This window comes from Narcine bancroftii, chromosome 1, assembly GCF_036971445.1.
Source record: "Narcine bancroftii isolate sNarBan1 chromosome 1, sNarBan1.hap1, whole genome shotgun sequence".
Classification (NCBI taxonomy): Eukaryota; Metazoa; Chordata; class Chondrichthyes; order Torpediniformes; family Narcinidae; genus Narcine; species Narcine bancroftii.
This window is the reverse complement of record NC_091469.1, coordinates 470510814-470537651: the sequence shown is the minus strand read 5'-3', so window position 1 is coordinate 470537651 and position 26838 is coordinate 470510814. Positions and strand designations below refer to the sequence as shown.

Here is a 26838-nt window from a genome sequence, read left to right as displayed (position 1 = left end):
TGTGAAGTACTTGGAAAGAGCTAAAAAGTTTTTTTACAAATTTCAATTGTAGTTGCCCCCCACCCCGGTCAAGGTGAGATGAATGGCAGGAGTATTATATTAGTAAAATAATCGTTTCTTAAGGCCTTATCACAACAGTAAACTGCAGGAATGATTTTAACTGGTTAATAGGGAACTCATTTCAATTGGGGGCTGTGAGGCTGCTAAGGAAATGTTTGTTTAGTGTGAGATTTGCTACAGTGCACCTTGAGTAACTAGTAGTAAATACTGAGTACCCTTTCAAACGCCACAGAACATTGTTGTGCTGTTTTCACTGTGATTTATTAGCATTATTATTATTACACTACATCTACTGGAAAAGTGGAATCCCCATAAATGCTTGACAACATTTACCCTTGTGTCATCCTATGCAAACACGATTGGCCAAAGCTAACAATACAGCTCAATGGATAGGCCTTCTCCAGTTTTATAAGATGCAAAAACTGACTACACATGGACCATCCAAGTGGCGAGGTAATTGAAGGAGGCCGATCGTATCAAAGACTGAAGATGGATTAAAAAGTATGAAAACTGACAAAAATAATCTCTCTATTTTTGGATTGACAATTGGTGGGCAACCGACTTCATGGACTTAACCCTTGTAAAGTGGATAATATCCATGGTCCCTGCCACCCATACCTAAACTCATTAACAAAATTGTACAGTTTTGTCCCATTCATTGTGACAAATTAGTTCATGCAGTTTCCAGGTGCAAACGGGGCCTGTAGATAAATGACATGAATTACAACAAAGCTCATCAATTTGATTAAACTTCCAATTGTTAGGTTGTATTATAATTGAGATCTGAAATGTATGAATGTGAGGCCTCCCTGTGTTTCATTCAAAGCTTGATTGGAACAGCTCCAAAATAATTATTTGCATTTACAATAGTCCTCCCTCACCTCTCAGAAAATGCTAAATTGCTTTTATAATCTGTGTGCTCGATATTTTAATTTAAGTCATATGACATAAGATAAGTAACTATTGTTTTGCTAAGAATGCAAGTGGATTTTAATAGACAACTGAATTATTGTCTTGAAATTTCTGAGCAATGTGAAATTGTATTCCATTAGTATGCTCCTTTCAAGTTAAAGCAATGTCTGAGGTGAATTAGTCATGCATTGCTATGCAAAGGTTGTGTGGGATTTTATTCATAATCTAGTCAATTCTATTTAATTGTATATCTGACAATTTCATATCTTATTTGCATATATTTTCTAGACACCAGAGCAACATCTATTCATTATCGTGTGTTAAATTCACCCAATGCATCAGTTATGAAGGACTTGAAACACTTGGAAATTATCTCTCTAGATTTAATGAGAGCAAAGTTCAGCCTGGTGATTTCACAAAATAAGCATCACTTTCCTTAAAGGATTTAATTGTTGTTTCTCAGCAAAGATGCGTGGTTTTAAAAGCTTTTCTGTGTCCTTGTATTAATAGGTAGGATACAAAGTCATAGGAGCAAGGTTTGCTACTTACGATTCTCCATTTCATGGTGTAAAATCTCGACAGCTTCAGAACAAATTATTTTTCTTCTCTCTTAAAGAGGGTGTAACCAAAGTAATTTGTTCCTCCCTACCATGGTATTCTGAGCAATAAATTCTGAAAATGTGCTATCTATTTGAATGAATGAGCAACATTGTCCTCTTCGCATGTTTTGATCATTGAAATAACTTGATTTTCATTTCAAGTGCAGCTATCACTTTTTAGCTCCAGACAAAGATGAATCAGTTTTACTATTTTATCCACTCTTTTTACTTTTACCAAAAGCAGAAAATTTTCATGAATCAAAATTCTCTGAGCCGTTGTTACGCTTTTGCTAAGATCTACAGCAATGTTGCTGGGACTTGAGGAGCTGAGTAACAGGGAAAGGTTAGGTGTTAGGACGTTATTCTCTGGAGCGCTGGAAAAAGAGGGGAGGAGATTTGATAGAGGTTTACAAAATTATGAGGAGTATAGATAGAGTAAATGGAAGCAGGCTTTTTCCACTGAGGATGGGGGAGATAAGAACTAAAGGACGTGGATCACCACTCGCAGAGAGTGGTGAGAGCGTGGAACGAGCTGCCAGCTGAAGTGACGAATGCAGGCACAATTTTGACAATTGAGAAAAATGTAGGATAGGTACATAGATGGGAGGGGCATGGAAGGCTATGGTCTGGGTTCAGGGCAGTGGAAATAGGCAAATTTTTAGTTTAACTGAAGATCCTGTTTCTGTGCATTCTATGGTCCTGATGGTTGCTTTCTGGATCTTTATGTCCCCCATGTATTACAAATCAATTTTCTCTCTGAATTTCATCTGCTATCTGTCTCTATTAATCCCAAGTATATTTCAATCTTCCTGTGACTTTCATTCAACATTGATGGGTACCACTTTCATTAGTTTTGTGCCAACCACAATTTTAGCCAATCTGCTTGCGAATCAATTTCTATTGGTGGAAATTTAATTAAACTCAAGCAATATTTGCTATTTCTGAAAAAAATATGAATAATTCTCATTGCATATGCAATAACTTAGGTCTATGTTAGATTTGTTAAGCATGGTTACTGAATAATTCAAATGAAGTTCAGAGAGTATATCAGTATCAATTAGTAATTAAAAATGTTTATATTGGACTCATTGTGGAAATACCATCTTCACCACTGGGAAGGAGGGACAGGAGCCTAAAGGTGAGCACTCAATGGCACTGGGACAGCTTCTTCTCCTCTGCCATCAGATTCCTAAATGATCAATGAACCAAAGATACTGTCTTACTTTAAATGCCCTACTAATTAAAAAAAAATATATTAGTGTAAGATGGTTCATGATTCTGCAGCAAACACTGAATTTCATGACTTGTTCATGACACTAAATTCTGATTCTGAAATACAGTGGAATTATTTTACATTATCTTCCTACTCTTTGAATTCAAAGACAGAAGAATTCAATCAGTATGATTGTAAAATAGGGTTTAATAAACTGTCCACAAATTTAGCCCAAATATCAAGAAGAAATTATGTAGCTCCTTTCATGATGCCACCATATTTCAAATGACTTCGCGATCAAGGAACGTCCATGATGTATTTGTTGTACTATGGGAAATGTAGCACACCTCAAGGATCTACAAAGTCTACTGGAGGTAATACCCAAATTAATTGTTTGTTTATAATGTTAGCTGTGGAATAAGTATTGGCAGAACCCTGTGAAAACTTCTCATCATTAAATATTACCACTGGCTCTTTTGGATCCACACAAGAAGTCATTTAGATTTAATTTTTCATCTGAAACTTAGCTTCTGCCCTCGTACTGCCTTCTCCTAGTACTGGTCAGAACTATTAACCTAGATTTACTGATGATAAAGGAATTGTTGATATTTCAGCCAAGTCCCATTCTTTTCCCTCTACCGTCTGCTGCTTTAGCCTGCTAAGTTCCTCCAGGAGTTTGTTTCTCTTTTGCTCTGCAAATTCCGTGTCCCTAGATTTGTGGTCACCTTTAAATGAAGTTCGGCCTCTTAATAATTTGGTTCTGCCGTAAAGCCAAATACAACCTGACATTGTTTTAGAAAGTGCTGGCTAATTCCACACTGGTGAAATTGTATTGATGAGTTTACATTCTCTTTCAGGAGTTGAAGATGAACATGCCTTAGCAACAGAGCTTCGACAGCGAGGACAGCAGGCCTTGCCAGGTCATTCGTCGTACACCCACCCCTCACGTCATCATTCCACATCCTACCTAAAACATGACTACCAGTGTCACGTTGTAGAGGATGAAGATGCCGGGTCACCAACAATGGTCTACAGTATCCCAGATGAAACTGCCAGTTCCAATGCAGCAGGTGTGCAAACAAATTACGAGATGGGTGAAACTGTCAATGAGCAATTGGGCTCTGATCAAAGTAGGAAAATGGTTTTCTAGATAAGGACTACTGTTCTTGTTCAGAACCTCTTAGCCTTAGTTCTGGCTTTTCACTTTTTGGTAAACAAGGCCATTAATTTGTAGATATGTAGCATGGTAACAGGCCTTTCTATGTTGCCCAATAACACCCAATTAATCTACAAACCCCGTACATTTTTTGAAGGGTGGGAAGAAACCGGAGCACCTGGAGGAAACCCTTGCAGACATGAGGGAAACATACAGACTCCACGCAGACAGCGCTGGATTCGAATCTAGGTCACTGGCGCTGTAACATTGTTGATCTCACTACTACGTTAACCGTGCCACCCCAATTCAAGGGACAGTATTAATTTAACCTAAAAGAAATAATTTCTGACCAACAGCAAGGAGAAACTTTCCCTTAAGTATCTAAATATGTGGTAAGTGCTAGGAAGAAATGCAACAGGCCGTGGAGAAATCTCTGGCATATAAAGCCTACGGAGATATGAGATGCTGAACAGATATTCAAAGGATTGCTGAATGGCTTTCTGTGCTATGTTCTACAACTTTTATCAAAAGCTATCTTAACTTATTCTGCATTTAATTGTCCTTATTGCATTCTGGGGTTGCCACAGCATTTCTGATTCTTGCTTCCTTTCCAAAATCATAATGATTGGGAAGCTGGAATGGTATACTTTGTGAATATCCAATAAAGATATTTGGCAATGCAGTAAAACCCCTGGTATCTGCACCTATGGGGATTGATAGATGCCAGATAAGTATTTTCTGGTGGCTAAATAAAACTCATCCGCTGCCTCACGATCCACTGATCTCTGCTCATCAGACAAGTCTAATATATGGATTTTTTTTGCTGGTTACCTGAGGCTGCCTGTTGCTTGAATTCTGGATACCAGGATTTCTCTGTAGTAGGATTGATTATATGTGTATAAAGGACATAACAGATCAAAGTTGTCAGGAGTTTAATAAAGATCTCACAACCTTTAGAGCTATACTGCTAACAAGGCAGAGGGGGAGGAAAGATAAAATTTGGAAGGGTAACTTGAAATGAATGAGAAAATATCTACTAACAATGCATGCTGGGTCTGAAATAAAAATTAGAAATGCTGTAAAGATACTGCTGTAGCGGCAGCGACAGTGCTCCTGCAATAACACACACAAACAGACAGGTTGAGCTCAGTGAGCAGACTAGTTTATTGCAGGCTGCTGGGCTGCACTTGTACTCCCAGCCCGGATCTGGCTGAGAACCGCGCTGGAGGGTGCTGACGTCACCTGGGCGTCACGTGAGCCCCGTGCTGGGAGGAAGGGAAAGCCCCCGACGGCGCAAGGTCGCCGGGGCCAGTTCGCCTGCCTGGTGGTGAGCCGCCACACTGCAATCAAATTTTGAGTAGGTAAACTGCCCCACAGAACATGCTCCATGCACTCTAGAAGGATAAACTTGAGTTTACAGTCTGTGTCTTTCACCTACCAAAATGTTCCAATGAAACCAAACGTCCGTTTGAGGAGTACAATTTCATCTGCTGACATAATTCTCTTGAATTCAACAGTTGTAGATGATAACTCATTCAAGTCTTGTAACTCATTCAGATTTATTATCTCTTTATGTTTCTTTCCTCCCTTCTCTCCCCCCCTTTGCTAATTTCTGATTTTTTTTTCTTCCCCTGGTTGCATCTTCCCCAGACAGGTATCTTATTTGCTAGCCCATTACGTTGACACTTCCTGTGTCATTTAATTTCTCCCTTTTTCCACCTTCCCTTTTGTTTTCTCTAGCCTTCCTTATTTTCTTAACTTTGTTAACTTTGTTCATGTTAATGTTTAAGCTGCCTTGCCCTGCTAAATATTCCCAGTCTGGTTTAAACAGCTATCGATACCCACACAAAGAAGATATTCTGGTTTAAGATGAAAAAAATGCTCCGTGCTTTACCATTTCTGTAATTCATTTCCAAGTATAGTGTAGCAATAGTAGATTACTGGATTAGTAACGTGAATAAGGCTATTTAATAACCTGTTCTACCATTTAGTAATACCTTGGATGATCTGTGACATAACTCCATTACTGACCAGCCTCTCATTTAAAATGATCAACTGACAGGGTAATGAAATCATGTTGTTTTCACAGGTCAAAGAGAAGGAGGGAAGAGGAGGAAGCAACGGCACAAGGAGGAGTTGAAGAAGAAGCGGCCAACAAAAGTGAAGCATTACCTATAAGGTGCAGTGGTTGACATCTGAATTCCAGCAGAATACAGTTATTTTTCTGGTTGATCGATATTTCTTTACGGAAGTTAATTGTAATACAAAACATGAGAATGTTTTCTAATTTTGTAGGGGAGATTTGTTATGCGTTCCAAAAGCAGTGGGTTGACATGCGAGAATTAATTCTCTGATTTTAGTACTTCCAGTTGGTCATAGAAGTTCATGGAATTTAGTCATACAATCGTAAAGTACAGAAGCAGGCCCTTTGTCCCATCTCGTCCATGCCAAGCAGGTTTTCTAACTGAACTAGTCGCATTTGTTTCGGTTTGCCCCAATTACCTCCAAGCCTTGAACCACATGAGAGACTGCAGATGCTGGAATCTGTAAATAAAAAAATCCCACTTGAGAAACTCAGTGGGTCGAGCTGCATCAGTGGGGGAGAAAGAATGGTTAAGAATGTAGGGTTCCAAGCCGTTTTTCTCCCATTGCTGCTGCTCGACCCACTGAGTTTCTGAGGCAGATTTTTTTTTAGTTCTCTACAGTCCTTTATCCAAGTACCCACCTGAATGGTTCAAACCTCACAAGTGCATCCTCCTCAACAGGTTCCTGTGGTAGCTTGCTTCATATACACATCTCCCTCTGTGAGAAAAAGAAAAACCTTCTGGACTCTTTTTCTTCTCACCATAAATTCATGCTTTCTCGTTATAGATATCCCTATCTTGGGGAAAAAAAGACTATGGTTATTTACTCTATCTATGCCCTTCAAGATTTCATATACATCTATAAAGTCATCCCTCAGTCTCCTATGTTTCAGGAAAAAGTATCCAGGCTAACCAGCCTCTCATAACTCACGCCCTCCCGTCCCAGTGATATCTATGTTAACCTATTTACTGCAACCTTTCCATCTGATATAGTTTCCTACATGTTGGTTGATCACTGCACATGGTGCTCCAAACATAGTCTCACCAATGTCTTGCAACGTGATGTCCCAATTTCTGCACACAAACTCTTACCAATGAAGGCAAATGTGACAAACACCTTTTTCATTACATGTGTTGTCACTTCCAAACAACTTTGTATCTGTATCCCTACATCTCTCTGTTCTATGAACCTCCCAGATTCTCCAATTAACTGTGCAAGTCCTGCTCTAGCTTGAGATGATTTATCTCATGCTTCTCTCTCTCTCTCTCTCTCTCTCTCTCTCTCTCTCTCTCTCTCTCTCTCTCTCTCTCTCTCTCTCTCTCTCTCTGTCAGTAAACTTGGATAACCCACCGCACCACAGATTTTGCTGTCGTCCACAACCTTGCTCACCATGTTAACTATCTTGTCATTCAAGATGTTAAGAGTGAATCCAGCACTGTCCTCTGTGACACACCATTGGTTGCAGGCCTCCAATCAGAAAAATAATCTTCCACCATCACCTCCCCTTTGCCTCCTACCACCAACCCAATTTTGAGTCCAGTTGATCAGCGCACCCTGGATTCTGTGTTCTAATCAACGAGTTTACCATGTAGGAACTTGATAGAAGCCTTGCTAAAGTCCATACAGATAATGTTCACCACCCAATACTCTATCACTTCTTCAAAAACTCATCAATTTCTGAGACATGATTTCCATACACATCAAGCCATGTTGATTTTCTCTGATCAGTCATGCCTATCCAAATGCTGGTATATCCTGTTCAAATGAATCTCCTTTAGTAACTGATGTCAGACCCACTGACTTAACCTTTCTGCCGTTTTTAATTAAGGAATCCACACAAGTGACCCTCCAGTCTTTTGGTACCTCACCCATCTCTTATGATGCTGCAAATAGCTCTTCTGGGGGCTCAGCAATTTTCTCCCAAGCTTCAAGCAAGCCACTTTGCCGCAGATTTTTATTCTGTAATATTGCCAGTTTTTCTTCGGCCAAAAACAATTTTCACTTTTACTGCACCTATAGTCAAAAACCCTTGAGGCACTTCATAAATTTATGTCGTTGTGTGGTTTCATCATAGAAATATAAATGAGATTGGCTATTAGCAGGATGATGCTGTGGAATTCTAGTGAGCGAGACCTTGATAGACGATGGGGAGAAATTTGGAAAAGGCAGGAGAATTTGTACGGTAGGACCAGTGTGGTGAAGGGTGCAGGTTGGTGGAGGTTACAAGAATAGAGGGAAAATGGAAAGATTTGAATGGGTCTTAATTTCTGTGGCCTCGTTTTTAAGTGAGGAGAATGGAAGACACAAGCAGGTTCTGGTTTTGCTTGAAAACCAGGGATGTAGATTCATGCAGCATGGAAAGAGGCTTTTTGGCACAACTTGTCCAGGATGACCATGGTGTTTTCCTGAGCTTGTATTTGAACCATATCCCTCTAAAACCAGTGGTTCTCAATCTTTTTACACTCATATACCACCTTAAGTTATATCTTACTAACCACAGAGTAACTCCGGCATAGAATGCCATAGGTCTGGGATGGGTAACCTTTATTTTTAAAACTCACATTACACCAAAAGTGATCTGTGATTCGTGAGGGATTGCTTAAGTGGTATGTGAGTGGGAATAAAAAGTTTGAAAACCACTGTTTTAACTGTATCTAATTGACTCGTTATGTGCATGGTTTCATAACTCCAAAGGAAATGAGTCATTTTGCAAATTTTGTCAAGCAAAATATTTCAGTAACACTTGAGTCCAGAACAGTGATTCTCAACCTTCCCTTCTCACTCACATACCACCTTATGTAATCCCTTACTAATCACAGAACACTGATAGCGTAGGGATTGCTTTAGGTGGAATGTGAGATTTTTTCTAAAAAAAAGGTTGCATACCCCTGCCAAAGGTGCTCTGTGGTTTTGAAGAATGACTTAAAGTAATATGTGAGTGGAAAGAAAAAAGTTGAGAATCTCTGCTCTAAACATTTCCTAACCAGGTGCTGACCAAATATTTTTTAAATGTTATAATTGTATGGCTTCTATCACTTCCTTTGACAGCTCATTTCATGTACCCACCACCTTCTGTGTGAAAACCTTTTAAATCTTTCCCTTCTCATCTCTTCTTTGGCTTGGCTTCGCGGATGAAGATTTATGGAGGGGGTAAAAAGTCCACGTCAGCTGCAGGCTCGTTTGTGGCTGACCAGTCCGATGCGGGACAGGCAGACACGATTGCAGCGGTTGCAAGGGAAAATTGGTTGGTTGGGGTTGGGTGTTGGGTTTTTCCTCCTTTGCCTTTTGTCAGTGAGGTGGGCTCTGCGGTCTTCTTCAAAGGAGGCTGCTGCCCGCCAAACTGTGAGGCGCCAAGATGCACGGTTTGAGGCGTTATCAGCCCACTGGCGGTGGTCAATGTGGCAGGCACCAAGAGATTTCTTTAGGCAGTCCTTGTACCTTTTCTTTGGTGCACCTCTGTCACGGTGGCCAGTGGAGAGCTCGCCATATAATACGATCTTGGGAAGGCGATGGTCCTCCATTCTGGAGACGTGACCCATCCAGCGCAGCTGGATCTTCAGCAGCGTGGACTCGATGCTGTCGACCTCTGCCATCTCGAGTACCTCGACGTTAGGGGTGTGAGCGCTCCAATGGATGTTGAGGATGGAGCGGAGACAACGCTGGTGGAAGCGTTCTAGGAGCCGTAGGTGGTGCCGGTAGAGGACCCATGATTCGGAGCCGAACAGGAGTGTGGGTATGACAACGGCTCTGTATACGCTTATCTTTGTGAGGTTTTTCAGTTGGTTGTTTTTCCAGACTCTTTTGTGTAGTCTTCCAAAGGCGCTATTTGCCTTGGCGAGTCTGTTGTCTATCTCATTGTCGATCCTTGCATCTGATGAAATGGTGCAGCCGAGATAGGTAAACTGGTTGACCGTTTTGAGTTTTGTGTGCCCGATGGAGATGTGGGGGGGCTGGTAGTCATGGTGGGGAGCTGGCTGATGGAGGACCTCAGTTTTCTTCAGGCTGACTTCCAGGCCAAACATTTTGGCAGTTTCTGCAAAGCAGGACGTCAAGCGCTGAAGAGCTGGCTCTGAATGGGCAACTAAAGCGGCATCATCTGCAAAGAGTAGTTCACGGACAAGTTTCAAGCTTTGTTGGGACCAAGGTAAACTGCCTCAGGATCTTCGTGATGCCACCATCATCACCCTGTACAAAAACAAAGGCGAGAAAAAAAAAATTTAGACCTTCTCATCTAAAACAAGCTTAAAAATGGTGGGATTGAGAGGAGCCCAGAAAATCGAATGATTTTTCTCTCTGTCACATTTTATAGACATTCCTTAGGATGATTCATGATAGAATATTGGGAGTAGCGCAGAATGTTTAAAGCACAATATGCATGTAAAAATATTTTTTTTCCCACATTGGTGCTATGTGGAAAGCCATATATATTTCACTCCCTGTATCTAACCACAGAACACTCGTACTGTAGGATGCCGTAGGTGCTCTGGTTAGTTAGGGATTACTTAAGATGATAAGTGAGTGGAAAGAAAAAGAGATCCACTGTTTTAAAGGATACTGATTTCTAAGAGTGGTTAAGATACAACAAGGAGGACTCTGCTTATCACCACCTTTGTGAGAGGATCACAGGCAAATCTTTTGAGAAAGGGAGAAATATATTAACTATCAACTAATATAGATTAAAGATAATAGTAAATTAATGAATGAGTTGTAAATATATTCCAGAAAGAGTTTACTTTGTTGGTTAGTAATGTTGTCCTTATGCCAAGCTCTGAAAAGGCAGTTCAGAAGATCTTTAGCAAATACAATGCCCTCCATAATGCTTGGAACAAAGACACTTTTTTAACTTTATTTGTCCCTGTGCTCCACAGTTTTAAATTTGTAAATCATACAATTTACATGTAATTAAAGTTCACATTCCAGATTTTACTCAAGGTTATTTGTATGCATTTTGGTTTGACAATGTAGAAATTACAGCACTTTTTATATATAGCCCCCTCATTTCTGGGCACCTTAATGTTTGGGACGTTTGGCTTCACAGGTATTTGTGAGTACTCAGGAATGTTTAATTGCTTCATTGGTGCAGGTATAAGAGAGCTAGGCCTGCTTCTAAGCTTTTGATCACCTTTGGAGTCTGTTGTTGCCATTTTTCAACTTGAGGACTAAAGTTAAGCCGGTGAAAGTCAAAGAAGCTATTATGAGGCTGAAAACCAAGAATAAAACAGTAAGAGACATCACCCAAACCTTAGGATGCCCAAAATCAACAGTTTGGAACATCATTAAGAAGAAAGAGTGTACTGGTGAGCTCAGTGATTGTAAAGGGACTAGTGTTCCAAGGAAGACCGCCACTGCAAATGACGAAGAAAAATCCCCAAACGTATGTCTGACAGATCAGAAACTTTCTTCAGGAGACTGGTATGGACGTGTCAATGACTAATGTCTGCAGAAGACTTCATGAACTGAAATACAGAGGCTACGTTGCAAGATGCAAATCATGGGAAAGATGGTATGCTTTGGCTTTTGGGCAGTTGTTTTTGTGTCCACAGTTTGCTCTCGCCATCACACTGATGCAGGTTAATCTTGGTCTCATCTGTCCACAAGGCCATTTTGAGACCAGAATGTTTACAAATAACCTTGAATAAAATCTGGAATGTGCACTTTAATTACTTTGGAATTGTTTAATTAGAAATTTAAAACTATGGAGCACAGGGGCAAATACCGTAAAGGAAAAAGTGTCTGTCCCAAACATTATGGAGGGCAGTGTAAGTATGAAATTTAGTGCAGCCTTTGATCTTCTGGAAAGCCCAAGGATATTTTATGGAAGGGAGCCAGAGAAATTGTTGCCTCACCACTGTAACTATCAACATGTTTCATTCATTCCCACTTACAGGTAGATACGGATATTCCAATACTGAGCCAAGAGTGCTGCATCAAATCTATTAATATTGTGATATGTTGCAGAATTTAATAGCTAAGTGTTTAATATTCTTTAATAACACACTGGTTAGCACATATTTATAATTGTCCTTGTAGCTGCCTAATGAAGGACCAACAGTTATACTATTAAAAATTCTTGTGCGATTGAGGTTTATCCCTTTTACTAAAGATTATTAAATTACTATATTAATCAAATTATTATTTTTAATTAAATTTAGATGTATAGCACGGTTACAGACCCTTCGAGCCAACGAGCCTCCCCCCCCCCCCAAAAATACACCAATTAACTTCAAATCCCCCGAATATTTTGAAAGGTGGGAGGAAACGAGCATCCGGAGGAAAGCCACACAGACACGGGGAGAATGCACAAGCTCCTTACAGAAAGTGCCGGATTTGAACTGTGTCGCTGATGTTGTAATTCTTTTTCTTTGGCTTGGCTTCGCGGACGAAGATTTATGGAGGGGGTAAATGTCCACGTCAGCTGCAGGCTCGTTTGTGGCTGACAAGTCCGATGCGGGACAGGCAGACACGGTTGCAGCGGTTGCAGGGGAAAATTGGTTGGTTGGGGTTGGGTGTTGGGTTTTTCCTCCTTTGCCTTTTGTCAGTGAGGTGGGCTCTGCGGTCTTCTTCAAAGGAGGTTGCTGCACGCCGAACTGTGAGGCGCCAAGATGCACGGTTTGAGGCGATATCAGCCCACTGGCGGTGGTCAATGTGGCAGGCACCAAGAGATTTCTTTAGGCAGTCCTTGTACCTTTTCTTTGGTGCACCTCTGTCACGGTGGCCAGTGGAGAGCTCGCCATATAACACAATCTTGGGAAGGCGATGGTCCTCCATTCTGGAGACGTGACCCACCCAGCGCAGCTGGATCTTCAGCAGCGTGGACTCGATGCTGTCGACCTCTACCATCTCGAGTACTTCGACGTTAGGGATGAAAGCGCTCCAATGAATGTTGAGGATGGAGCGGAGACAACGCTGGTGGAAGCGTTCTAGGAGCCGTAGGTGATGCCGGTAGAGGACCCATGATTCGGTGCCAAACAGGAGTGTGGGTATTGCGCTAACCGTGACACTAACGTCATTCGTAATTCATAAATGTCATGGCTCAAGCCCGAATCGCTGGTTAGATATATTTGCCTCCTCTAGACATTACAGGACCAGCTGAGCTTTTCCAGCCAGCAGTTTTGTGTATTTACCACAATCACAACATCTCCTGACTTTCTTATTTCAGCCTTTTTTGTTGACTTGCTTTTTGCTTGTTTCATTATTTTATTGAGCTGAAATGTTCATTATAATGTTAGATTGATTTCCATTTCAGAACTGGCTCATTTTTCTCAGTTATTGCCATGTTTAATTGTAGGTTTTGGCAATAACAAAACAACTGTATCTGAAAGGGGTTTCCACAAGTGAGGATGCAAATATTTATTTGTGTTGTTACAATTTTCTCTTACTGTGCCAATCTTTCCCTAATGTTGGGGTAGGTAAGTAACAATCTAAGCAGCCTCCTGCCAGTACTTAGTCTACCTGTGTCTACCAGTACATTTTGTGTTCCACCAGTTAGAGGCTCTCAATGAGATGTAAATCATAGTTTCTACCTTGCTATTAAGATATGTGGAAGTTTATTCTGTAGATTCTGAAGAAGTATTTTCTTTTGGATCACACTGGCAAACTTTGTTGAGTGAAACACGAAAGCCTGCAGTCACCGTGCTTACAGTAAAAACACAAAAATGCTGGAGGAACTCAGCAGGGCTCACAGAGTCCACAGGAGGTAAAATATATATATATAAATAAAAAAATAATAACAAAAAAAAAAATATATATATATATAAACCAACGTTTCACGCCTGAGCCCTTCTTTGAGGTATCAGGGGAGAAGTTCTTCAGGGTAATCATCCCTCAAACAGGCATCTCGGTGGAGCAACCAAATGGAGTGAAACACCAAAGTTAGCAGATGCTGCGATTGTTGTAAAAATGCGAACCTAGCAGGTCTTGCGTAAGAAGTAAAGATATAAGACCAACATATTGGGCCTGAGACCTTAAAGAATTAGGCCCAAAACGTGGTTGTATATCTTTACATCCTGAGTTCCTCCAGAATTCTTGTGCTTTTACTGGTAGATCTCCTGGTAGTTAAACATGATTGTCCTTTGAGCCATGGTGAGTTAGAGGTCACCCATGCTTATTTGTCTCTGGCATCTAGTAACTAGTGCAGGCAAATGTAGGGGATAGTTAAGATTAAAATGTAATAATTGGCTGAAGTTTGAGCACCAACTAGAAAAAGAAAACTGGATTTCCAGTAAAACTCCCGGTATCCGGTATCTCTGGAGATGGGTAGATAAGTGAATTTTCCCATTGTTTGAAATTGCGTGTTGCGTGATTATTGAACAATCTGCTAGGGGATGCCAATTATAAATTTTTGTATTTTTTATCTATTTATTCTCCGCAATTTTTTTTGCCGGTTGCTTGAATTCTGGATAACGTGGTTTATTGTTTCACTGGAAACACCAATTGAACATGCAAGGGATACTTCAGTTAATTTCCATTCAGAATCAGGCAGGTTTATTGTCATGAACATGTCTTGAAATTTGTTGTTTTGCGGCAGCAGTATGGTGCAGAACAAGGTGCAAAATTACTATTGTAAAGATTACAAGATTTAAAAGACATATCCCAGACCAGAGAAGTTCCTCAGCAGGCTGAGATCACACTGAAGATGGGTATCATCTCCACAAGATTAAAACAAGCAGAATGAGTTATTTTCTATCTGTCTGGAGACTGAAGGCCTACATTTTGCCCATCAGATATTCATATTTGTGTCCTGATGGTTGAAATCAATGATAGAAGTACCAGCTCATACTAATATTTGGGGATATGTATGTTCTCAGTAGATTCCACCAATCTAGAAGTAGGATTGCCAGATTTGACGCCAAGCAATTAAAAAAAAGTTGTAAAAAGTACCAACAGAACTAAAAAGAGTCTAAAAACTTCCAAAACCACAAAAAAACCACCAATCGGCACTTTCTGCCACCAACCGATTCAAGAAAGCGTCAAATTTCTGCTGTTTGGTGCCAAAGGAGCCAAATCTGGCAACCCTGTCTCAAAGATGAAGTGCTTTAAGTGGGAGCCTCTGCAGTAGGAAACATTTTTGTTTTTACTAACATGCTAACCTCCAGCTTCTTCCCTGCCCACATGTTTTACTTCATTCAGCTATTCACTTTCAGTTCTCTGGAAGTGGTTGACAATCACTACCCATTCTTTGTTCTTTTGAGAAGATGATGACTTGTGCATCTGTTGTGTGACCAAATAATTTGGTAGTCAGTCTCAAGTCGAGACTAGATTAAGGCTATCAGTTTCTTTTTATAATTTTATCGAAACATTTTGTTAAAACTTCTCTCCACACCATTCTTTCGCCAATGGACTAGAGTTCTGCTAGTGTCAAATCATTTGAATAAATTATTACAACTTCCAAAGTCTTTGTTGCAATTAAGTAAATCACTTCATATAAGTGGGGGTAAATCAGTGGGCTACAAGTCACACCTACATGCCCAAAAATACCCGACAGCTGGAACAAAATTCAGGATTTCCATTTTGAAGTCGGGCAGAATTTAAATTTATTCAAAAATGAGTGGATCCCGATTGAATTAGGCTGGTTCAAAACTAGCTTGTGCATAACTGGTCTCATTTTCAATAAACAGGCTTGGCTTTCAACTCAGCAATGAGTGCCTTTCCAGCCTTCCTCCATTTTGTTCTTCTTGTTTCAGTTTTCTAGATGTGAGTTCTTTAAATGCAATCATTGCTTGTTTCTAGTTGCTCGAGAAAATGAAGAGGTCTGTTTCCTGGAGCAGTGGCTGTTCAACTGAATGATTTATTAGGGCAGTAACCATATTGTTTGGGACTGCAGTCATGTCTCATTCAGACTTGTTCAACTCCCTTCGTGGTTTTACAATCTTTTCTGATGCTAGCCAATAAGTTGCATTAGGTTTATTGAATGAAATTGGTGTGTTTCAAATTGAAGTTTCCAATTATATAAGGAATGGCATGAACATTGCTTTCCATTAAACCTCCATGCCTTTTCTTTCCTCTTCTCCCTTATCTTACCCTTCCAATTCTTTCATCCATTCAATCCTACCATCCCCCTCCCCTCATTGCTGTTGTCCCCTCCCTCCTTTCATCTATAAAATCTATAAACCTATCATCTCCTGCCTTGCCACACCACTTCCCCACCCCTTTCCCCCTTTTGATCTGATCCCTGCGGGCATTTTCTCGTACTTTCATGAAGGGATCAAGCCCGAAACGTCGGTTCTGTACCTTTGCCTTTGCTACTGTTTGACCTGCTGAGTTTCTCCAGCGTTTTGTGTTTTTACTTCCACCACAGTGTCTGCAGAATTTTGTGATTTACTATCGAAGCTTCCAATTTGCCATTTTGCAGCTGAAAGTAGAACACCACAATGCTTTGCACACATGGCACCAAAACTGTGAGGTGACATTGACTCAGTGGAATGTAAAGGAGCTTGCCTTTTGCAGGCTTTCTTTCCAAAACATTAGGAGGACTTGAACCCCTCTGCTGAGATTATCCTTTCCAATTCGTGTCACCAGCATTTTGTCATATATCAAAGAGACATTTCTAAATTTAAATTAAACTGAAATTTTAAATTTAAATGTTTAAATTTATGCATACAGCACAATAACGGGCCCTTTTGGCCCACAAGCCCATGCCGCCCAATTATACCCAATTGACTAACTACCTCTGGTATGTTTTGAATGGTAGGAGGAAATCGGAGGCCTTGGGGAAAGCCCACGCAGTACGGGGAGAACAGGCAAACTCCTTACTGACAGCGCAGGATTCAAGCCCCTGTCCCAATTGCTGGGTGCTGTAACAGTGTTGCACTAACCGCTGTGCCTACAATGTCGCCCTTACATTTCCTTACATGAGGGGTAATTTCGTATTAGTTAATCAATGAATCTGAATTTTAATTGAAAAGAGAAAAATAAATTAGTCTAAGAGGTGCTCTTTTCCCAGAATGTTTCAGGATCTCCATGCATGTGGCATCAATACACTCTTGATTTGCGGAGCTGCATCAGTGACAGTCATGCCTTTAGCTGCTTTGATGCCAAGTTCTGGAATTCCTTCCCTAAACTTCTCTGCCCATCGACATCACCCTCCTTTCTGAAACAACATTCACATCTCTGACAAAGTGCTTAAATTCTCTTTTAGTCGCTCCAAGCCAGATACTTTTGGTAGCATATCTGAAATGCTTTAGGGCATTTCACTAGCTTAAGGATATTGTTATAAATTCAAGCTCTTGTGCACTCACGTGTGAGTTGGAGTATCTGTGTGAAGCAGATACTCTGCACAAATGGTTGCAGTCAGCTTTCTCCCCAATTCTTTCAACTCCCACTCCACTTCAAAAGCAGGCCAGACCTTGACACTGAGCATACAATTCTCAGATTCAGTCAAGATATATTTTCAACGTACTAAGTTACCACAAGGAAGTAATCTAATATCTGTATGAAAAGTATTGACAATGGAATTTCAGACGCAGAGTTTTGCACTAACCATCATTTAATGACTTGTCAAAAAATGTTTTCATATAGGTCAAGACAGCAAGGCAGTCATGGAATAAATCGTGATGTGGTTGAAGCTTCCACGAGAGAAAGAGAAGCATACCTAAAAATATTCTAAAGGAAAGTAAACAAAAAACATAAATAAATTGCAGTGTTGATAAAATAGATCATCTTTAAGTGATGCTGTGTGGTGACTTCCTGTCTATTTTTGCTGAAACCCCTTGCTTCTTGTCTAATTTTTAGCCATTCTGTAAATGTGAAATGACTGTATCTGAAGGGCAAAACAGATTGGATAGTAGAAATCCCAAATGGCAAAAGTTAAATGAATTTCTAACGCAGATCTTATCTGCTATTTTGTGCAAAAAAAAAGTCATGCTGAGAATGTGCGTGTTGTTGGTTGCCGACCAAAAGTAAACTGCGGCTGTCTGTTCTGTAAAGATGCTGTCAGGGTAGAGGCTTCCAAGACTTTGAAGAATACCCTTCTCTACAAATAATCAGAAAGCAGTTTACAGTAAATACATTTCCTTTCAAAGTCTGATCACTATGAAGACCAACACACAGCCAATGGATGCACAATGTCCCACAAACAGAAATTCAAGAAATAACTTTTTCTCTCATAGTAATGGTTGAGTATGGTGGTCCCACATCTCTTCAGATAAGCCCAGAGAATCATTTAAATCTCCTTCAGTTGCTTAATGGGGTTAAAGTTTAATATCCTCCACTAAAAGTCTGAACCTCCTACAGAACAACTCCACATCAAAGCTTTGCACAATGTAATGAATCAATTTACAGAATGGAGCTTTATCCCGTAATCTTTTAATTCACTGAATGCTGCCAATTCAACTCTTGTGCTAGTAAAATTAAAATACTGCAGGCAGGAATGCATACATGCATGCTTTGTTTTAAAAATAAGCTTTATATTTTGGGATGGCTTCCCTCATACTTCTAATGGTGTAATATTTCTTCCTAATTGCATTCTTGCAAAGATGTTGTTATTTCGCTTTACTTTTTTAAACTTTCTTGAATTAAGTTAGCTGACCTCTTTCTTCACTTGTTTACCAAAATGCTGGTGTTTTGCCAAAAGGTAATCACTACATGTAATTAAAATTTTTATTGCCTCTGGGACACCTTGGGTAAAACGTTGGTACCTTGGTAGCAATTTGTGTTGCACTTGGTTAAAGTTAAAATTGTGTAAATGTAGCCAATTACTATGATAAATATCAGTACTGAAATTCTGCAAGAGGGAGCTTGTGTTACTATTTAGTTTCTGCTTCTGGTTTTTAATCATTAAATTGGTATGACTGTGCCTTCTGCTTATCGAAGTACTGAATAACAACTGGCAAGTTTGATTGCAGATCCTTCTAAGTTCAGTAAAGTGGGGTCTCCCCTTTTGCCTCAAACAAAATAAAAAGAACACTACAAAATCAAAGCCGTGTGTGTTTTTTTCTCCTCAAAACTTGATCTAGGTAAAGGATTTGGGCCCCACAAAAGTCTCAGGACAAAGACCAAAGAAAAAATACTGATAGTGATTTTAATCTGTCTCTCAAAATGCATCCAAACCGCCTCGACTGTTTCTGGTTTCACTGGGACTGGGAGTTCAGGCAGCCAACTTTGTTTCATGAGATAGGTTGTCTATTTTCGTGTTACAAAGAGGCCACATGCCTTGTATGTAATTCGTGCTCCAGGTTGAAATCTGGAAAGGTTTCTCAGATGCCAGTAAATACTGGAGATCGAAGAAAATCAAGTTCTAGCTTTTTAAGATAAGTCGTTTTAATGAGAGACCCACCCACCTCAAGCTTTTGAAATGATCTGATGGCTTCAGAGAACAAAGTTTAACCTGCAGCAACATTTATGACTGCTGGAAGACTCACTACCGTATATACACGTGTAATAGTCAAGTTTTGGGGACTCATTTTTTGAGTCAAATGTGTAGGGGGGGTAGACTTTTACATGGCTACTACTTTTGCCCCCGGTAAGTCCACGTTCGGGGCATCAGGAACTTTGATGGGCAGGCAGCTGAGGTGAGAATCCGTGGTTGGGGCATCAGGAGCTGTGGTGGGTGGGCAGCTGAGGCGTGAAACTGTGGTCGGGGCATCAGGAGCTGCGGTGGGTGGGCAGCTGAGGTGAGAATCCGTGGTTGGGGCATCAGAAGCTGCAGTGGGTGAGCAGCTGAGGTGAGAATCCATGGTTGGGGCATCAGGAGCTGTGGTGGGTGGGCAGCTGAGGCGTGAAACTGTGGTCGGGGCATCAGGAGCTCGTATGGATGGGTGGCCAGAGAAAGGATCTGTGGTCGAGGTGTCAGGAGCTCAGATGGGTGGGTGGCCAGGGTGTAGATTCATGATCAGACGTCAGGAGCTTTGATAGGGCGGGGGGGGGGGGGAGGTGGGTGAGGGGTGTCAGGATCAAACTAGGGGGGGTTGACATTTACATGCGATATGTGGAAAATATGTGATTTTTGGGCCAAAAGGGAAGGGGGGGGGTGGTCAACTTTTACGCAGGGTTGACTATTACACGAGTATATACAGTAGTTCATAGTTAAAATAACAAGCAGAGAATGGTGCCGCCCAAATCCCTCAGCCCAGTCATTGAGACCAGTCAATGTGCGTGCCCTCTTAATTAACATGCAGTGTGCCAGAACCAATGATGGCAACCACAGAGAGATTTGTTGGAGGAAAGGAGACAGCTCCACACTCCCTTCCATCCCAATTCAGAGAGCTACCCCTCCCCCCATCACTTCTCAGCCGTTTTCTCCGACCTCCCACCTGTATCCACCTCTTACTTGTTGGCCTGTGCTTCTCCCCCTGACCCTTTCTCCCCATCCCACCCCCTGCATTTTTATTCAGGAGTCTGCCTGCTTTTTGCTCATATCTTGATGAAGGGCTCAGGCCTGAAATGTTGGTTACTCGGTACTTCCTGTAGAGTGACCTGCTGAGTGTCTCCAGCACTTTGGTGTGTTGTAATATTCATGCATACGTTTAGCATTTGCACGCAAAAAATATTTTGTTCCTAAAGAGCTTAAAGATTAGTAAATGCTAGCATTAACATGCCAATTTATGTTTTGTGTTGGCCACACTGGTGATGCCAAAAAATGATAGCCACAGCTGTGTAAAAGGTAGAAAAGGTGCTCCAATCACTTCGACTGTCACACAAGGTCAATCAGCAGCCCTGACCCTGCTGTGCTCTGTACCAGCAGGAGCATGCTACTACATTAATGAGTTGACCCTGGTATACTGTGTGCCAAGAACTGTTTAATAAGATGTTAATGAGCCAAGCTCAAATTATGGCACAAGGCCAGCTCTGTGCACTTCAGGCGAACACAGCATCTGAACAGTAATAGATTTGAGACAAATGGTTTGCAAGAGAATGCTCATCAACATTCGAGGACAAGACCATTGGAATGTCTTTAAAAGAGTAATCCTGGCTCATGGCAGCTGCAGTGAACTGACACTAAACAAGCCTGAACAGAAATAGATGTCTTAAGACTGAAGGGGAAATGACTTGCGGTCTCTGCCAATCGTAGAGGGAGAAAGACTCGCCCGGTAAACAGAGTATCATGCACAAAAGGGTTACAGACAAAGACAGCAAGTATGCCCTAATTTATTCCTTTGGTTTTTACATTAATGTGATCGGGGAAAAAAAAATAAGAATCTTAAACTAAACAAGTGATTTGATAGATATTCTGAATGCTTTTTTCCTCAAGGTATCAATTTCGTAAGTCAAACCCGGGCAAGATTTCCACAGTAAGTTGTAGAGCCTGGTGTATGGCAAGAGAAACCTAGGCGTTTTCTTTATTTCTCTAAAAGTGGTGATTCAGAGCGATGATGAAGGTTTTTGTCATGCTTGCCTGAGCAGGATGTTAATTATAAAAGTTAGCACTTAATAATGCAGATGTAGAAGGGTGTTTACTCAGTTGTCCAGATTTCAGAACCTAACATTCCCTGCGGCAAAGAAGAACAAGGATAGATTTGATGGAGGTATTTAAAATTATGAGGGGGTAGACTGAGTAAATGTAGACAGGCTTTTACCACTGAGGGTAGGTGAGATACAAACTAGAGGACATGGGTTAAGAGTGAAAGGGGAAAGGTTTAGGGAGAACTTGTTCACGCAGAGAGTGGTGGGAGTGTGGAACGTGCTGCCGGCTGAGGTGATGAATGCAGGCTCAATGTTAACATTGAAGAAAAATTTGGACAGGAGAAGTATGGAGAGCTATGGACTGGGAGCAGATCAGTGGGACCAGACAAAAAGAAAATGGTTCAGCACAGACTAGAAGGGCTGATAGGACCTGTTTCTGTGCTGTCGTGTTATATGGTTCTAAGGTGTTGGTGAGACCTTGCTTGGCGTACTATGGTACAGATCTGGTCGTCCAGCTCGAGGAAGGATATCAGTAAGCTGCAAAGGGTGCAGAGACTAGAGGGGTTGAGTTACAGGGAGAGGTTGGATAGGCTGGTTCTTTGACCAGCTGAGTTTCTCCAGCATTGTGTTTTTTTCAAACAGTGTACTTTATACACATAGGAACATAGGAAGTAGGAACAGGAGTAGGCCAAAAATGGCCCATCGAGCCTGCTCCGCCATTCAATACGATCATGGCTGATCTAATTTATGACCTAACTCCACCTACCTGCCTTCTCCCCATATCCCCTAATTCCTCTGTCATGTAAAAATTTATCTAACCGAATTTTAAATATGTTTAATGAAGCAGCCTCAACCACTTCCCTGGATAGAGAATTCCAAACATTCACTACTCTCTGGGAAAAACTATTTTTCCTCATCTCTGTCCTAAATCTACTCCCCCAAATCTTGAGACTGTGTCCTCTTGTTTTAGTTTCCCCAGCCAGCTCAAATAACTTTCCTACATCTATCCTATCCATACCCTTCATAATCCTATGTTTCTATAAGATCTCCTCTCATTCTTCTGAACTTGAGCGAATACAATCCTAGACGATTTAATCTTTCATCATAAGTCAACCCCTTCATCCCAGGGATCAACCTAGTAAACCTCCTCTGGACCGTCTCCAAAGCCAGTATATCCTTCCTCAAATATGGAGACTAGAACTGGACACAGTGCTCCAGGTGCGGTCTCACCAGTACCTTATACAGTTGCAACATTACCTCCCTCCTCCTGAATTCAATTCCTTTAGCGATGAAGGCCAACATTCCATTTGCCTTCTTAATAACCTGCTGCATCTGCAACCTAACCTTTTTGCGATTCATGTACAAGCACTCCCAAGTCCCTCTGCACAACAGTATGCTGTAGATTTTCACCCTTTAAATAATATTCAGCTCTTTTATTTTTCTTACCAAAGTGGATAACCTCACACTTACTAACATTGTACTCCATCTGCCAGACCCTTGCCCACTCATCCAGCTTAACTATATCCCTCTGCAGACTCTCCACATCCTCATTACAATTTTCTCTTCCACTCAATTTGGTGTCATCCGCAAACTCGGCTACACCACATTTTGTCCCCACCTCCAAGTCTTCAATGTAAATGATGAACAGTTGTGGGCCTAACACTGACCCCTGCGGCACCCCACTTACCACTCTCTGCCAACCTGAAAAACTCCCATTTATCCCGACTCTCTGCCTCCTGTCAGACAACCAATTTTCAATCCAGGCCAATATACTTCCCTGGACTCCACTTTCCTGTAACTTACTGTTACAGGAACCTTATCAAACGCTTTCTGGAAATCCAAATATACAACATCAACCTGTTCCCCTCTATCCACTGCACCCATTATATCCTCAAAGAATCCTAACAAGTTTGTCAAACAAGATCTTCCCTTTCTAAAACCATGCTGCGTCTGCCTGATTGAACCCTTACGTTCCAAAAGTTTCACTATTTCATCTTTAATGATGGCTTCAAGCATTTTTCCAACTACAGACGTCAAGCTAATTGGCCAATAATTTCCAGTCTTCTGCCTTCTTAAAAAGTGGCGTGACATTTGCTGTCTTCCAGTCTGCCGGGACCTGCCCAGAATCCAAGGAATTTTGGTATATGACCACCAATGCATCAACTATAATTTCTTCCATTTCCTTCAGAACCCTTGGATGCATATCATCAGGACCAGGTGATTTGTCTGGCTTTAGTCCCATTAGTTTCTCCATCACTACTTCCTTTGTAACAACTATTTTATCAAGGCCCTCCCCAACATTCACATCCTTAACTCCGCACTTGGGCATGCTGGATGTGTCTTCCACCTTGAAGACTGACACAAAATATTAGTTTAATGCCTCGGCCATTTCCTCATTTTTTTGCTACCAGTTTTCCTTTCTCATCCTCCAAGGGTCCTAAGTTAACTCTGGCCACCCTCTTCCATTTTATATATTTATAAAATTTTTTGCTTTCTGTTTTTATATTTTGTGCCAATTTACTTTCATAATCCTTTTTCCCATTTCTTATTACCCACTTTGTAACCCCTTGTTGTCTCTTAAAGTTTTCCCAATCTTCCAGTTTCCCACTGCTCTTTGCAGCTTTGTACACCTGTGCCTTCAATTTTATATTCTTCTTTATTAACCACGGTTGATTTTTCCCTCCCTTGCTGCCCTTTTTCCTGACCGGAATATATTTTTGTTGAGCATTACAAAATATTTCTTTGAAAATCTTCCACTGTTCCTCAAGTGTTTCATCAATTAGCCTGTGCTCCCAGTCCACTCTGCCCAATTCCTCCCTCATCCTATGGTAGTCACCCCTGTTTAAGCATAATATATTAGTTTTAGATCTAACTATTTCCCCTTCCATCTGAATGAGAAATTCAATCATACTATGATCGCTATTTCCCAGATGGTCTCTGACTATTACATCATTTACTCTACCTATCTCATTGCAAAACACTAGATCCAGGAGAGCATTTTCTCTTGTGGGTTCCTTAACATGCTGCTCAAGAAAGCTATCGCGGATGCATTCTATGAAGTCCTCTTCCAGACTCCCACGACCAACTTGATTTTCCCAATCTATGTGGAAGTTAAAGTTCCCCATGACGACTGCCGTATCATTATTACATGCCTCACTTATCTCTCTATTTATTTCCTGTGCCACTAAACTATTGTTATTTGGTGGGCGATAGATAACACCCCCAATAATTTTTTCCCTTTGTTATTTATCTCTACCCAAATGGACTCAACATTATGCTCTTTAGATCTTATATCATTCCTCACTACTGCCTGGAGCTCCTCTTTGATTAAGAGTGCAACTCCACCTCCCTTACCATCCTGTCTATCTCTTTGCACCACCTGATACCCTTGAAAGTTTAATTCCCATTTAGGGTCACCTTGTAGCCATGTTTCCGTGATGGCTACCAAATCATAGGCATGGGTACCGATTTGCGCCTCAAGTTCACTAACCTTATTCCTAATACTGCGGGCATTCAGATAAAGTGCCCTGATGCTCTTTGTCCTTTTAATATCTAGTGACTTCTGTAACCTTTTCTTTTGATTTTTCTGCCCACTATTTTTCTTTGTAATTTTCTTAAGATTACCATTGACTTGAAAACTCACTGCACCATCTGATTTTTTACTTTTTCCTCCCAACATTAGTTTTCCTATTTTACTTTTCATGGCCATTACTTTATCTTCCTTACCCTTTTTCCTATCACTCTGGTTCCCATACCTCTGCCAAATTAGTTTAAACCTTGCCCCACTGTAGCAAAGTTAAAGTTACATAACCAATATATCGGGCATGAGCTATTCATCAGGTATGAAAAATGTCAGCAGGCACTCATACACAATAGTTAGGGGAGGGGGGGGGGAGATGCAGGGGAAGACCACGATCCCAAGTAATAGATGGATAAGGGAGGGAGGGTACACCAGCAAGCAAGGGTAGGAGGGATGGGTCTGTGAATGGAGAGGGAAGGGTGTGAAGATCTGGAGGAATGAAACAGGCAAAGGAGAATACACCAGCAGAAACTGGAGAAGTCGATGTTAATATTATCTGTTTGGAGAGCGCACAGAAAAATCAAGTGTTGTTCCTCCAAGTTACGGGTGGTCTTGGTGGGATAGTACATGAGGCAATGAACCGATGTGAGCATGTCAGTAGGCCACAGATTGAAGTGGTTGGCCACTGGGAGATCACGGTCACTGATGCGGACAGAGCAAAGGTGCTCAGCAAAGCAGTCTCTCAGTCTGTGCCCAGATGTAGAGAAGGCAAGATGCAGTAGGTAACTCCCGCGGATACACAAGTGTAGTGATGCTTCTCTTGAAAGGACTGTTTGGGGTCCCAAATGGTGGTGAGGGAGCATTCAAAGGACATTTGGGCAGATTGGAATAGTTTGGAAGTATAGGGGCCAAATGGGATAAAGCCTGCTCCATGTGGCATGGCTTTATGACTCCATCAGGGAAGACTTGAACTATATGCTATCCCAAAATATTGCACCAAGGCATTTGATTGAATTGGATGGGATGTCCTAGATAAACTGAACAGTTTTATAAATGCAGCAAATTCACAGGTGTGAGAGCAACTAGTGGGGAAACTCATCAGGCATTCACAATCTTTGAGGAAATTAGAGATCACAAAGGAGAAATCAGGCGATCACCATCTGTGTTCTTGAAAAGTTATAAGCTGACACAGTCTGTGGTAAATTAATTATTTATGGTAAATTCAATCATCCATACAGTAGCCGAGCAAAGAGTCAGCAAGCACGATACCCCAGATGTGGTCTGAGCAGGGAAAAGCAGACAGGCAGGACATTTCACCAATAGTAGTGAGACTCACCAAGATAAAATGGGGGAAAACCAGCAATCTTTGTCGACCCAATAGACAGCATAATGAGAAAAGAAATGAACAAGCCAAGAGAACTTCACAGTCACTTCAGTGCAACACGAATTAGAGGAAGGTAAATCAAGTTGGACAGCTGGCCACCATCTATACTTTGTGAGGTGTTTGAGGAGATTCGGTCTGTCATGGAAGACTCACAAAGACTTCTACAGGTGCACTGTGAAGTGCATCCTGACTGGTTGCAATGCCATCTGGTACAGAGGTGCCAATGCTCAGGTCAAGAAAGTATTCCAGAGGGTTGTTAACTCAGCCTGCAACATCATGGGCACTGGTCTTCACTCCATTCAAGAGGCAGTGTCTTAAGAAAGGAGCCTCTATCCTCAAGGACCCCCACCACCCAGATCACTCTCCTACCATTGGGAAAAAGGTACAGGAGCCTGAATACGAACACCCAGCGGCACCAGGACAACTTCTTCCCCTCTGCCGTCAGATGCCTGAATGAATAATGAACCACAGACACTGCCTTACTTTGAATTTTTTCTTGCACTGTAGCAGTCCAGTCCGCCCCTGTACACAAGGGGCTGAATCGCCACAGCGTGCAGCCAGCACACAATG

At 41.3% G+C, this 26838-nt stretch overlaps 1 protein-coding gene across 1 annotated transcript in view; it reads left to right on the top strand.

Moving 5' to 3' along the window:
* The window catches only part of dnajb6b (DnaJ heat shock protein family (Hsp40) member B6b), a 99870-nt gene extending 80929 nt beyond the window's left edge, over positions 1 to 18941 (top strand). Inside the window, exons 9-11 of the mRNA XM_069914735.1 lie at positions 3642 to 3854; positions 6030 to 6119; positions 17543 to 18941. Of these exons, the coding sequence (XP_069770836.1) occupies positions 3642 to 3854; positions 6030 to 6118 (302 nt within the window). The 3' untranslated portion in view covers position 6119; positions 17543 to 18941. The remainder of the gene's footprint in view (positions 1 to 3641; positions 3855 to 6029; positions 6120 to 17542) is intronic.
* Positions 18942 to 26838: the final 7897 nt, after the last annotated feature.